We start from the raw sequence: 13,023 nt of genomic DNA, 5'->3' as shown, positions 1-13,023 counted from the left end.
TCAACATTATTAATCAGGGAAAGGTAAATCAGAACTACAATGAAATATTATCTCATGCCTGTCAGGATGGCTATTATCAAAAAGACAAGTGTTGGTAAGGACGTAGAGAAAGTAGAACCTTTGTACACTGTTGTTGGGAATGCAAAACAGTACAGATTCTGTGGAAAACAGTATAAAGGTCACTCAAAAAATTATAAATTGGTTGGGCCTAAAGCCTCATACCAATAATCTCAGTAACTCAGGAGGTTGAGGTGGGAGGATTGCTTGAGGCCAAGAGTTCAAGATCAGCCTGGGCAACAAAGTGACACTCCATCTCTAAAATGTTTTAAAAACTATTTGGTTGTAGTAGCACATGCCTAGAGTTCAGCCAGTTGGGAGGCTAAGGCAGGAGGATCGCTTGAGCTCAGGAGTTCAAGGCTGCAATGAGCTATGATCATGCCACTGCATTTCAGCCTACACAACAGGGCAAGACCCTGTCTCTAAAAACAAAACAAAACAAATAATTAAAAATGGAAAAACCACATGCTCTAGCAATTCCAAAAGAACTGAAATCAGTATTTCAAAAAGGTATCTGCACTATTCACAACAGCAAAGGTGTAGAAACAACCTAAATATCCATTGTTAGATGAATGGATAAAGAAACTGTGATACATACATACAGTGAAATATTATTAGAGCATCCAGTCTTAAAAAAAAGAAAGAAACTCTGCAATATATGATAATATGGATAAACCGTGAGGACATCCCACTAAATGAAATAAGCCAGTCACAAAAAGACAAATATTGCATGATTCGACTTATATGAGGAGTCTAAAACAGTCAAATCATAGAATCAGCAATGGAATGGTGGTTGCCAGGGACTGGAGAAAAGGAGACAGAGTTACCAATCAATGGATATAAAGTTTCAGTTAAGCAAAATGGGTAAGTTGTAGAGCTCTGCTGTATAATATCATACCTGCTGTATTTATACCGTATTGTACACATAAAATTTTGTTGAGAGTAGATCTCTTATGACAATAAAACAAAAAATTAGGCTGAGCATGGTGGCTTACACCTGTAATCCCAGTACTTTGGAAGGCCAAGGCGGGTGGATCATGAGAGTTTAGAAGTTTGAGACCAGCCTGGCCAACATGGTGAAGCCCCATCTCCACCAAAAAGGCAAAAAATTAGCTAAGCATCCTGGTATACTCCTGTAATCCCAGCTACTTGGGAGGCTGAGGCAATATATTGCTTGAACCCAGGAGGCAGCGGTTGCAGTGAGCTAAGATCACACCACTGCACTCCAACCTGGGCGACAGAGCAAGACTCTGTCTCAAAAAATAATAATAAGTTACGCAATCATGAAACTATTTATTTTATTGACTGATTGATTAACTGATTGACTTTTGAGACACAGTCTCACTCTGTTGCTCAGGCTGGAGTGCAGTGGCATGATTTTGGCTCACTGCGACCTCTGCCTCCCAGATTCAAGCGATTCTCATGCCTTACCCTCCTGAATAGCTGGGACTGCAGGTGCGCACACCACCATGTCTGGCTAATTTTCTGTATTTTTGGTAGAGATGGGGGTTTCACCATGTTGGCCAGGCTGGTTGCAAACTCCTGAGCTCAAGACCATCTCAGCCTTCCAAAGTGCTGGGATTATAGGCATGAGTCACTGTGCCTGGCTATGAAACTGTTTTAAAGGATTCGAAAATATAACCCTTCATCTGCTAGATTTGCCCAGTCTATTTAATGGGCTGGGCCCAGTAGCCCACACCTATAATCTCAACACTTTGGGAGGCTGACGCAGGAGGATGGCTTCAGTCTAGGAGTTCAAGACCAGCCTGGGCAACATAATAAGACCTCCGTCTCTACAAAAAAATTAGCCAGGCGTGGTGGCATGCACCTGTAGTCTCAGCTATTTGGGAGGCTGCGGAGGAAGGATTGTTTAATCATGGTAGGTCAAGGCTGCAGTGAGCCACGATCATGGCATTCCACGCTGGCTGGCAACAAGCAAGATTCTAACAACAATAAAAACAACAACAAAAAAAAAACAATGTATGGTGTCACTGGCTTAGAGAAATGTAATGTAACATGAAAAAACAAAGTGCAGGAACACCACTCCAAGTAGTGAAAATTTGGAAATCAGGATTCTCAGACTTCTAGGCTTACCCCAAGGAAGGCAAAGCTACTGACAGGCCAACAACAGAACTTACACTGAAATCACCAAATTTAGGCCCGAAAAAAAGATTTTTAACATTTCTTTTACTCCTAATGTTACACATTATCTTCTATTCCTGTTACATTCTAATTTTAACCAGTAGACCAAGGTTTTATTCGAAACCGCAAATGTTACTCAAAAAGTAATTCTTTTAAAAGTTGTTTTACCTCTTTAATTTCATAACATTAAAATATATTTTTTAATATAGCTTAGATCCACCAAACATGTAAAGTGGTGATATTTTTACTCTAAATCACAGGTTATTCTTTCAATTCAAAGAAGACAACCTGTAAACAAGTTTGTAGATTTATGAACAGCTACCTTCAGTAATTCAACATTAATCTCTAGTTTACCAAATATTCAACTTTTATTGTTTTAATCACAGGTCATCTTACAACATTTCTGAATTCAGATCTTTTCCATAAATAACAAATGCCAGCCTATACATTGTAAAAATAAAATACTTCCATAAAATATTCTGAAACCAAGACCTTTTTAGAAAAAACAAATATTTTCATAAAATATTAATCAAAATCAACCTTTGAGGATTAAAAAAAAATAGCCTCAGAAACAGAGAGGGTCAAATAATGTAAGATTTTTCAAGCCAAAAGATGACTGGTTTATGCCATAAAGAAACCAAACTGAAAAAAGTGGAAAGAGAAAGAGGTGTGTGGTGGCATGAGGCTGTAGTCCCAACTACTCAGGAGGCTGAGGCAGGAGGATCCCTTGAGCCAAGGAGTTTGAGGCTGTAGTATATGGCGATTATGCCTGTGAATAGCCACTGCACTCTAGCCTGGACAACACAGTAAGACCTTGTCTCTAAAAAGAAATTTTTTAAATAAGAAGGAAATAGGAAAGAAAATCAGACATCAATCACCTGGTCACAAAAAGTTACATACTCAGATAAACCACCTATAAGATAAATAAGCCCAGGTTAAGGAAGTTGGAAAGAAAATACCTTCTGAGACTAAAGAATCCCAAATAATGCAACCACACATACACATTACAGCTTCTCTCCCTAAATTGGCATAGTCAGCAAATACAAAAGGCACTCTGAAATCAGGTAGTTTAAAGTAAATTAATACAATTGCCACATAGGTAGCTAACGCTGGAAATATAAATTAGTCTAACGTTTTTGGAAGGCAAACTAGCAAAGGATCAGACAAGAATCTTTAAGAGAACATGGAGGCGGTGTGGGGGCAGAGGCTGGTGACACTGTAGCTCTGTACAAACTCTAAAGTACAAATAGCAAATCAGTCTTACAGGAACTCAGGCCCATTGACATACTGGAACACTAAGCTAGAAGACTGTCAGGCTATTTGAACATACACAGAGTGAGGAATGACTGCCAAACAGACAGAAAAAAGAGAATGATAACACCTTTTTGTCCAGTAATTATGATGATAAATAATCATGCACACTAAAACCTTAATCATTCACTAATTCTCATGACCAAAGGCATGATGAGGTGGGGTATTGTAACCAGGTGTCCCAGGTTTTTGGCCTCCCCTGCCCCAGGAATGGGCAAAGAGGCCCTGGAGGTGCAGCGGGCTTAAGTAAATATTGGACCCAAAGTGTTGGGCAGAAAGCAATTTATTAGGAAAAGAGAGAGAGAGAGAGAAAAACAGGAGGGAGCACACAAGCACTTCCATGCTGTCCTGGAAGGGGATCCAGAGATGGAGTCCGTATAGGTAAGGGAGTAGTGGGGATTTTAACCCCAGAGTTACTCTGGCCGTATTCAAGTTCTTGTCCAGTGAGAACTTTTCCAAACTTCCTCTGGAGTGATTGATCTTCCACTCTGACGCTGGACTGGCTGCCTGGTTCGCAATACAGCCCCTCCTTCTAAGGCTTTTGGCGGTCTTTTGAAACAAAGGAAGCTCACCTGGGCTGTCTACCTTCCCACGATACAGCCCCCTCCTTCTAAGGCTTTTGGCGGTCTTTTGAAACAAAGGAAGCTCACCTGGGCTGTCTACCTTCCCACGAGGGAAAGTCAAACAAAGAACTCTAGGTTCCGGGATTGGGTGAGGTAATAGAGGTATGGTGCTGGGAAGTTCTTGCTTTTGAAACCACACCCTTTGTGGACCCGGGAAGAGAAGCTAACATAGTCCCTCAGTATGGGACAAGGGAGAGATTAACATCTTTCAAAACCTGTTCCCATGTTCTTACTTTTTTTTTTTTTTTTTTGGGAGAGGGTTTTGCTCCTGTTGCCCAGGCTAGAGTGCAATGGTGCGATCTCAGCTCATCACCACCTCTGTCAAGCGATTCTCCTGCCTCTGTCTCCCAAGTACCTGGGATTACAGGCATGAGCCACCACGCTCGACTAATTTGGTCAGGCTAGTCTCAAACTCCCTACCTCAGGTGATCCACCTGCCTCAGGCTCTCAAAGTGCTGGGTTTACAGGCGTGAGCCACCGCTTCTGGCCCTCCTAATTTTTTAAATGCTGTATTTCTCTGTATTTTCCAGAACCTCCTTCTGCCATTTCCAATCTTCCCCCAGGAGCTGGAAAGGCCTGAGAATACATAATTATTTCAAAATCAGGCTGGGCATGCTGGCTCACACCCAGAATTTTGGGAAGCCGAGATGGGCAGATCACTTGAGGTCAGGAGTTGGAGACTAGCCCAGCTAACATGGTAAAACTCTGTCTCTACCAAAAATACAAAAATTAGGTGGGCATGGATGGTGGGCACCTGTAATCCCAGCTAATCAGGAGGCTGAGGCAGGAGAATCTCTTGAACCCAGGAGGCAGAGGCTGCAGTGAGCTGAGATTGCACCACTGCACTCCAGCCTTGGTGAGACTCTGTCTCCAAAAAAAAAGTTTTTAAATAAATAAATCAAGAAACCAGGGTTCAGAATAGTGACAAGACAATATTTGCTAAAAGTCTATAGCAACTTTCTAAAAAGCACCCACCTACAACCTAAGATAAATTATTTCCAACATGCTGGGCTGCAGCACTGTCTATCGACTGCAAAAAACTGATAAAAGTGCCACAGGCCCCTCACTAAAGGCAGAAATCGCTTATCAGTCTCAGCAATCTTTATCCTGAATCTTTTCAAAAGGATGCTCCAGGAAGGCAAGAGCGATTGATCAAATTACTTAGGAGATGAAACCTACATTCCATCCTTGTTCAAATCTGACAATAATTAAAGGTAATCACTTTAATTTACAATTTAACAGGGAACATTTATTGAATGCTTACTAGGTGCTAGATACTGTTCTCTAGAATTTTGTTTTCCTTGTTTAATCCTCAAAATAACCTCAAAAAATTGGTACTATAGTTCTCATATTTTACAAAAAGGAAACAGAGGCACAGAGATGTTAAGAAAGTGTCTGAACTCTTAAGGAGATGTGCAAATGGCCAGTAAGCACAGGAAAAGATACTCAGCACCATTAGTTACATGGGGAAACAAATCCTAGCAATTAGATAACACATCACACCTACCAGGATGACTATAATTTTTAAAGTAAGTGTTAGTGAAAATATGGAAAAACTGGAACCCTCATACATTATATACCCTCATACATGGGGATGGAAAATGATACAGCTGCTGTGGAAAAGTTTGGTGGTTCATCTAAAAACTAAACATTAAATTAACGTATGACCCAGCAATTCCACTCCTGGGTATATATCAAAAGGAACTGAAAGCAGGGACTCATAAAGATACTTGCATGTTCATTGCAGCACTGTTCATAACAGCCAAAAGTAGCAACAACCCAAATACCCATCAACAGATTCATGAATAAACAAACTGTGGTATATTGATAAATGAAAATTATTCACCCATTAAAAGAGATTAATGTCAGGTGTGATGGCTCTTGCCTGTAATCTCAGCACTTTGGGAGGTCAGGGTGGGGGATCTCTTGAGGTCAGGAGTTCTAGACCAGCCTGGGAAACATAGAAAGATTCTGTCTCTACTAAAAATTCAAAAAATTAACTGGGCATGGTGGTGCATGGTTAGCGATGGTTAAACAACATTGTGAATGTAATTAATGCTTCTAAATTATATACAGTTATACCTCAAGAGATATTGGGGGTTCAGTTCCAGACCACTGCAATGAAGGGAGTAACACAATAAAGCAAGTGACATAAATTTCTTTGGTTTTCCAGTGCATATATAAGTTGTTTGCACTACACTAAAGTATATTAAGTGTGTAATAACATTATGTCTTAACAAATACACCTACCTTAATTTTTAAAAATTGACTAAAAAAATGCTAATAATCATCTGAGCCTTTAATGAGTCACCATCTTTTTGACGGTGGAGGGTCCTGCCTAGATGTTAATGGGTGCTGACTGATCAGAGTGATGGTTGCTGAAGGCTGGGGTGGCTGCAGCAATTTATTTATTTATTTATTTATTTATTTATTATTTTTTTGAGACAGAATCTTGCTCTGTTGCCAGATGCCAGGCTGGAGTGCAGTGGTGTGATCTCGGCTCACTGCAACCTCCATCTCCTGGGTTCAAGCAATTCTCCTGCCTTAGCCTCCCAAGTAGCTGGGACTACAGGCATGTGCCACCATGCCCAACTAATTTTTTATTTTAGTGGAGACGGAGTTTCACCATGTTGGCCAGGATGGTCTTGATCTCTTGACCTCGCGATCCGCCTGCCTCAGCCTCCCAAAGTGCTGGGATTACAGGCGTGAGCCACGGCGCCCAGCCAGCAATTTCTTAAAATAAGACAACAATGAATTCTGCTACATCAATGGACTCAGGTCCTTTCACAAAAGATTTTTCTGTAGCACACAATGCTGCTTGGGTAGCATATTGCCCATAGTACAATTTCTCTCAAAACTGGTGTCAACCCTCTCAAAACCTGCTATTGCTTTAACAACTAAGTTTATGTAATATTCTAATTCCTTTGTTGTCATTTCAACAACATTCACCATATCTTTACCAGGAGTAGATTCTATCTCAAGAAACCACTTTCTTTGCTCATCCATAAGAAGCAATTTGCCATGCTTAACTTTTATCATGAGATTTCAGCAATTCAATCCCATCTTCAGGTTCTACTTCTATTCTAATTCTCTTGCTATTTCCACCACATCTGCAGTGACCTCCTCCATTGAAGTCTTGAAACCCTCAAAGACATCCATGAGGGTTGGAATCAATTTCTTCCAAACTCCTGATAATGTTGATATTTTGACCTAATCCTACAAATCACAAATGTTCTTAACAGCACCTAGAATGGCGAGTCTTTTCCAAAAGCTTTTCCATTTACTTTGCCCAGATACATCAGAGGAATCAGTATCTATGGCATCAACGGCCTCATTAAATCTATTTTCTTAATAATAAGACTTGAAAGTCAAAATTATTTCTTGGATCCACAGGCTGCAAAATGAATGTCGTGTTAGGAGGCATAAAAGCAACATTCCTCTCTGTGTATACTGGCATCAGAGCTCTTGGGTGACCAGGGGCATTGCCAATGAGCAGTAATATTCTGAAAGGAATCAAATAGTAGGTCTCAATGGTGGGCTTAAAATATTCAGTAAATCATACTATAAAAAGATGTTCTGGCATCCAGACTTTGTTGTTCCATGTATCAAGCAAAAACAGAGTAGATTTAACATAGTTCTTAAGAGCCTTAGGATTTTCAGAATGGTAAATGAGTACTGGCTTCAACTTAGAGTCACCAGCTGCATTTGACCCCTAACAAGAGACCTAATCTGTCCCTTAAAGCCAGGCACTGACTTCTCTCTAGCTATGAAAGTCCTATATGGCATCTTCTTACAAGATAAGGCTGTTTTGTCACTAAAAATCTAGCTGGGTGCAGTGGCTCACACCTGTGATCCCAGCACTTTGGGAGGCCAAAGTGAGAGGACAGCTTGAGGCCAGGAGTTTAATATCAGCCTGGTCAACATAGCAAGACACCATCTCTACAAAAACTTAAAAAAAAAAAATAGCTAAGCATGTCAGTGTGTACCTACAGTGCCAGCTACCTGGGAAGCTGAGGCAGGAGGACTGATTGAGCCCAGGGTCTTTGAGTTTAAGGCTGTAGCGAGCTATGAATGCATCACTGGACTCCAGCCTGGGTGACAGAGCAAGACCCCATCTCAAAAAAAAAAAGAAAGAAACTATTGTTTAGTGTAGCTACCTTCAACAGTAATCTTAGCTGGATCTTCTGGATAACTTACTACAGTTTATATATCAGTACTTGCTGCTTTGCCTTTCACTTTTAGGTTATGCAGATAGCTTCTTTCCTTCAACCTCATGAACCAACCTGCTAGCTTTAAACTTTTCTTCTGTAGCTTCCTTGCCTATCTCAGCCTTCCTAAGAACTGAGAAGAATTAAGGTCTTACTCCAGGCTTTGGCTTAATGGAATGTTGTGGCTGGTGTGAGCTTCTATCTAGACTAAAACTTTTTTCCATATTGGCAATAAAGCTGTTCCACTTCCTTATGTATTCATTCAGGTAGTACTTTTAATTTCCTTCAAAAACTTTTCCTTTGCATTCACAACTTGGCTAGCTGTTTGGTGTAAGAGGCCTAGCTTTTGGTCTATCTCAGCTTTTGATATGCCTTGCTTTCTAAGCTTAATCATGTCTAGCTTTTTATTTAAATAGACATGCAACTTGTCACCTCACTTAACCAACCTTAGAAGCCATTGTAAGGTTAATGATTTGTCTTATTTCAATACTGTTGTGTCTGAGAAAACAGAGAGGCCCAAGGAGAGGTAGAGACTCAGGGGAACAGCAGTCAGAATACACACAACATTCATCAATTAAGTTCTCCATCTTATATGGGCGTGTTTCATAGCCCCTCAAAACAACAGTAACATCAAAGATCACTGAGCACAGTTCACCATAACACATAAAATAATAATGAAAACGGTTGAAATGCTGCAAGAACTGGCAAAATGGGGGAGAAACATGAAATGAGCACATTTTTGCACATTTTTGGAAAATGGCACCAACAGACTTGCTAAATGCAGAGTTGCCACAAACCTTCAATTTGCAAAAAAACACAGTATCTGCGAAGCCCAATAAAGTGCAATAAAATGACATAGGCATGTGTTTTTAAATAGTCAAACCAGCAAATCTTATGTTTTATATATTTTAACTTCAATTTTTAAAAGTTGACTTAACTAGCATACAGTTAGGGAAAACCAGTATATGCCGATAAAGAATTTGAGAGTTTTTGATTAATTGTGTTAGTGCTAAATTCATTTACCAAAGATGAGAGCCCACTATGTAACTCAAAGGCTGGAGTGCCCAGTTATCACCGCATTACCCTTTAGGATATTCTACACATGAGCTGTACAAATAAGATTAACAGTATGATGATAATTACAAATTTTCTTTTCTTTTCTTTTTTTTGAGACAGAGTCTTGCTCCACCGCCCAGGCTATAGTGCAGTGGCATGATCTTGGCACACTGCAACTTCTGCCTCCCAGGTTCAAGCAATTCTCCTGCCTCAGCCTCTCGAGTAGCTGTATTTTGTATTTTTAGTAGAGACGGGGTTTCACCCTATTGGTCAGGCTGGTCTCAAACTCCTGACCTGAGGTGATCCACCCGCCTCAGCCTCCCAAAGTACTGGGATTACAGGTGTGAGCCACCATGTCCAGCCCTAAATTTTCTTATTTGTACCCTTAACATTCCCAATTTGGGGGACATTTAGAAAAAGGCAGAGATTATAGGGTTTATATTTTAATTGAATATTGGTGGATGTAGGTCATAGCAATTTGCTGATAAGGTTTACTGAACTGCTTCCACAGATCAAGGAGCTCCCAATGGCTTGTATGATAGCATACTCTTACTAATATGACAAAATGTCTGAGCCCACTGAACCTAAAACTGCAGTGGAAATAAAGGGTGCTGTAGAAATGTTCAAAGAAATAAACTTTCTACAAATTTAAGTGTGACAAGTGGATTAAGCAGAAAGCAAGTAGACACTATATTCATTTTCCATACTACATGCCTAAGCTCAGCTAAGTTACAGATTGTGAATAACTGCAAAGTTTCACAGAACTCTTTGGTTAAAAAAGTCAATTTCAGGCTGGGCGCGGTGGCTCATGCCTGTAATCCCAGCACTTCGTGAGGCTGAGGCGGGCGGATCACCTGAAGTCAGAAGTTCGAGACCGGCCTGACCAATATGGTGAAACCCCATCACTACTCAAAATACAAAAATTAGCCAGGTATGGAGGCATGTGCCTGTAGTCCCAGATACTTGGGAGGCTGAGGCAGAATTGCTTGTACTCAAGAGGCGGAGGTTACAGTGAGCCAACATCACGCCACTGCACTCCAGCCTTGGTGACAGAGCAAGACTCCATGCCAGGAAAAGAAAAAAAAAAAAATTCAATTTCAGAAAACATTAATTACTTTTGATGAGCACAGAGTCTACATTTTCGTTTCCGTAGTTGGCACTTAAGTATAAACACCAAGGTAATACAAATCCTAATCTCCTGCCCTAATAGTTGGACTCTCTTTCAAGATTATCAACAGAAAACAAACTGAACCTACTAAGAATACCTGGAATTTTGGAAATCAATATACAAATCCAAAACCACCACAGAAAAGTATGTTTACTTGGTTCTTTAACAAATTTTCATTCGGGACCAACACCTTGGTTCATGCCTGTAATCCCAGCACTTTGGGAGGCTGAGACGGGCAGATCACTTGAGGTCAGGAGTTAGAGATCAGCATGGCCAACATGGCAAAACCTCATCTCTACTAAAAACACAAAAAATCAGCCAGCAATAGACAAGTCAGACACAATCCCTATCTTTGCGGAGCTTACCGTCTAGTAAATGTAAGAAGCCATAAATAAATAACTACACAAATATTTAATTAATTGTGGTAAGTACTATGAAAGAAATTATACCAACTAAGATGAGTTGTATGATCTCAGACCTCATCTTCTTCATCTGTAAAACTAAGGGGTAGATTTGAATGATTTCTTCTTTGTTTTTTTTTTTCTTTTTCATTTTTTGAGACAGGTTCTCACTCTATCACCCAGGTTATGCTGTGGTATGATCACCGCTCACTGCAGCCTCGACCTCCCAGGCTCAAGTGATTCTCCTGCCTCAGCCTCCCAAGCAGCTGGTACTATAGATGTGCACCAGCATGCCTGGCTAATTTTTGTATTTTTTGCAGAAATGAGGTTTTGCTATGTTGTCCAGGCCGGTTTTGAACTCCTGGGCTCAAGCCATCCACCCATCTCGGCCTCCCAAAGTGCTGGGACTATAGGCATGAACCACCCTATCCGGCCCTGAACAATTTTTTAAGATCCCTTTATATTAAAAAATTTTACAAACCTAGAAGTATAAAGCTTTGCTTCCGGAGTCCCTTTGTCAGGATATTTACATTTTTAGAATCTATCAGCAAAGCAATACAGTACCCATCACCCAACACACGAAGGTTTTTTGGTAGAAAAACACAAGGTTAGATGTTCAGTAATCTTCGCTGTTACAAAAGGCCAAATTCCATACATTAAATATATTATGATGTTGTAAACCAAGCTTGTCCAACCTACAGCCCAAGGGCCTCATGAGGCCCAGGATGGTTCTGAATGCAGCCCAACACAAATTCATAAACTTTCTTAAAGCATTATAAATTTTTTGCAATTTTTTTAAAGCTCATTAGCTATCATTAGTGTTACTGTATTTCATATGTGTCCCAATATAATTCTTTGTCTTCCAATGTGGCCCAGGGAAGACAAAGATTGGACACCCCTATTGCAAACTAACTTATAAACAACAATTGGGAAAAAAGTATGTCCATAAATATCTGTATGAATCAGAATTACTGTGATAACTATTTAAAATGCACATTCCCAGGGCCCAACCAAGACCTACTACAGAATACCTCAAGGTCAGGCTTGGAATCTGCTCTTTTGGAATCTGCTCTTTTTGGTAAGTTTCTCAAGTTAATTCTAATATACACTGATGTTCATTCTACTCAAAACAGAATGAATAATATTAGAAGTGGCTTCTGAGAAAAACACTTCAGGACAAGAACTATAATAAGCCTACCTGTGTAGCTTTGTCCCTCATGCAAGGGGTAGCTTGCCCGTGACTATCCCGAGGCCAGTGCCCAGCAAGATATGGTGCAGCAAGAGTATCCAGGGAGGAAGTGCGTCGGATGATACTGGAGGGGCTTGAAGAAGGCTGTCGTGTTTTCTCACCTAGATTTAAGACAAAAATGCTTGTTTTAATAAAATAAGTTAGGAAAGAAACGAAGCAGAAACTAAGTTCCAAGACTCCCAGTAAGGCAGATTTAACACAATTTTATATACAGTTTTTTCCTATATATACATATTTATGATAAAGTTTAACTTGTAAGTTAGGAACAGTATGAAAGTAACAACAATAACTAATAATAAAATAGAACAATTATAACAATAAGCCAGCATCACTGCTCTTGGGCTTTGGGGCCATTAAGTAAAACAAGAGTTCCTCAAACATCAGCACTGCAAAACCACGACAGTCAATCCGATGACTGGGAGGGCTCCAAAGTGACTAGCAGGTAAGCAGCATAGAGAATGTGCACAGGTTAGACAAAGGGATGATTCATGTTCCCAGTAGGGGAAGCGAGACAGCAAGATATTTCATCACCCTACTCAGAATGGTGCGAATTTATAACGTATAGATTGTTTATTTCTTGAAATTTTCCACTTAATCTTTTCAGACCAAGGTTGACTACAAGTAACTGAAAACATAAAGAAAAAAACCATGGATGAGGAAGGATTACTATATATAAAAAGAAACAAAGGCCGGGCGTGGTAGCTCATGCCTGTAATCCTAGCACTTTGGGAGGCCGAGGTGGGTGGATGACCTGAGGTCAGGAGTTCAAGACCAGCCTGGCCATCACGGTGAAACCCCATCTTTAAAA

The 13,023-nt window shown here is 40.2% G+C and overlaps 1 protein-coding gene across 1 annotated transcript in view; it reads right to left on the bottom strand.

Annotated features, from left to right (window-relative positions):
• Positions 1-13,023, bottom strand: part of FAM117B (family with sequence similarity 117 member B) — a 131,501-nt gene that overhangs the window by 63,382 nt on the left and 55,096 nt on the right. Inside the window, exon 2 of the mRNA XM_017536818.2 lies at positions 12,165-12,316. Within this exon, the coding sequence (XP_017392307.1) occupies positions 12,165-12,316 (152 nt within the window). The remainder of the gene's footprint in view (positions 1-12,164; positions 12,317-13,023) is intronic.

Source organism: Cebus imitator, unplaced genomic scaffold (genome assembly GCF_001604975.1).
Source record: "Cebus imitator isolate Cc_AM_T3 unplaced genomic scaffold, Cebus_imitator-1.0 Scaffold101, whole genome shotgun sequence".
Taxonomy (NCBI): Eukaryota; Metazoa; Chordata; class Mammalia; order Primates; family Cebidae; genus Cebus; species Cebus imitator.
The sequence above is the reverse complement of the archived record's forward strand: the minus strand, read 5'-3'. Positions and strand labels throughout refer to the sequence as shown.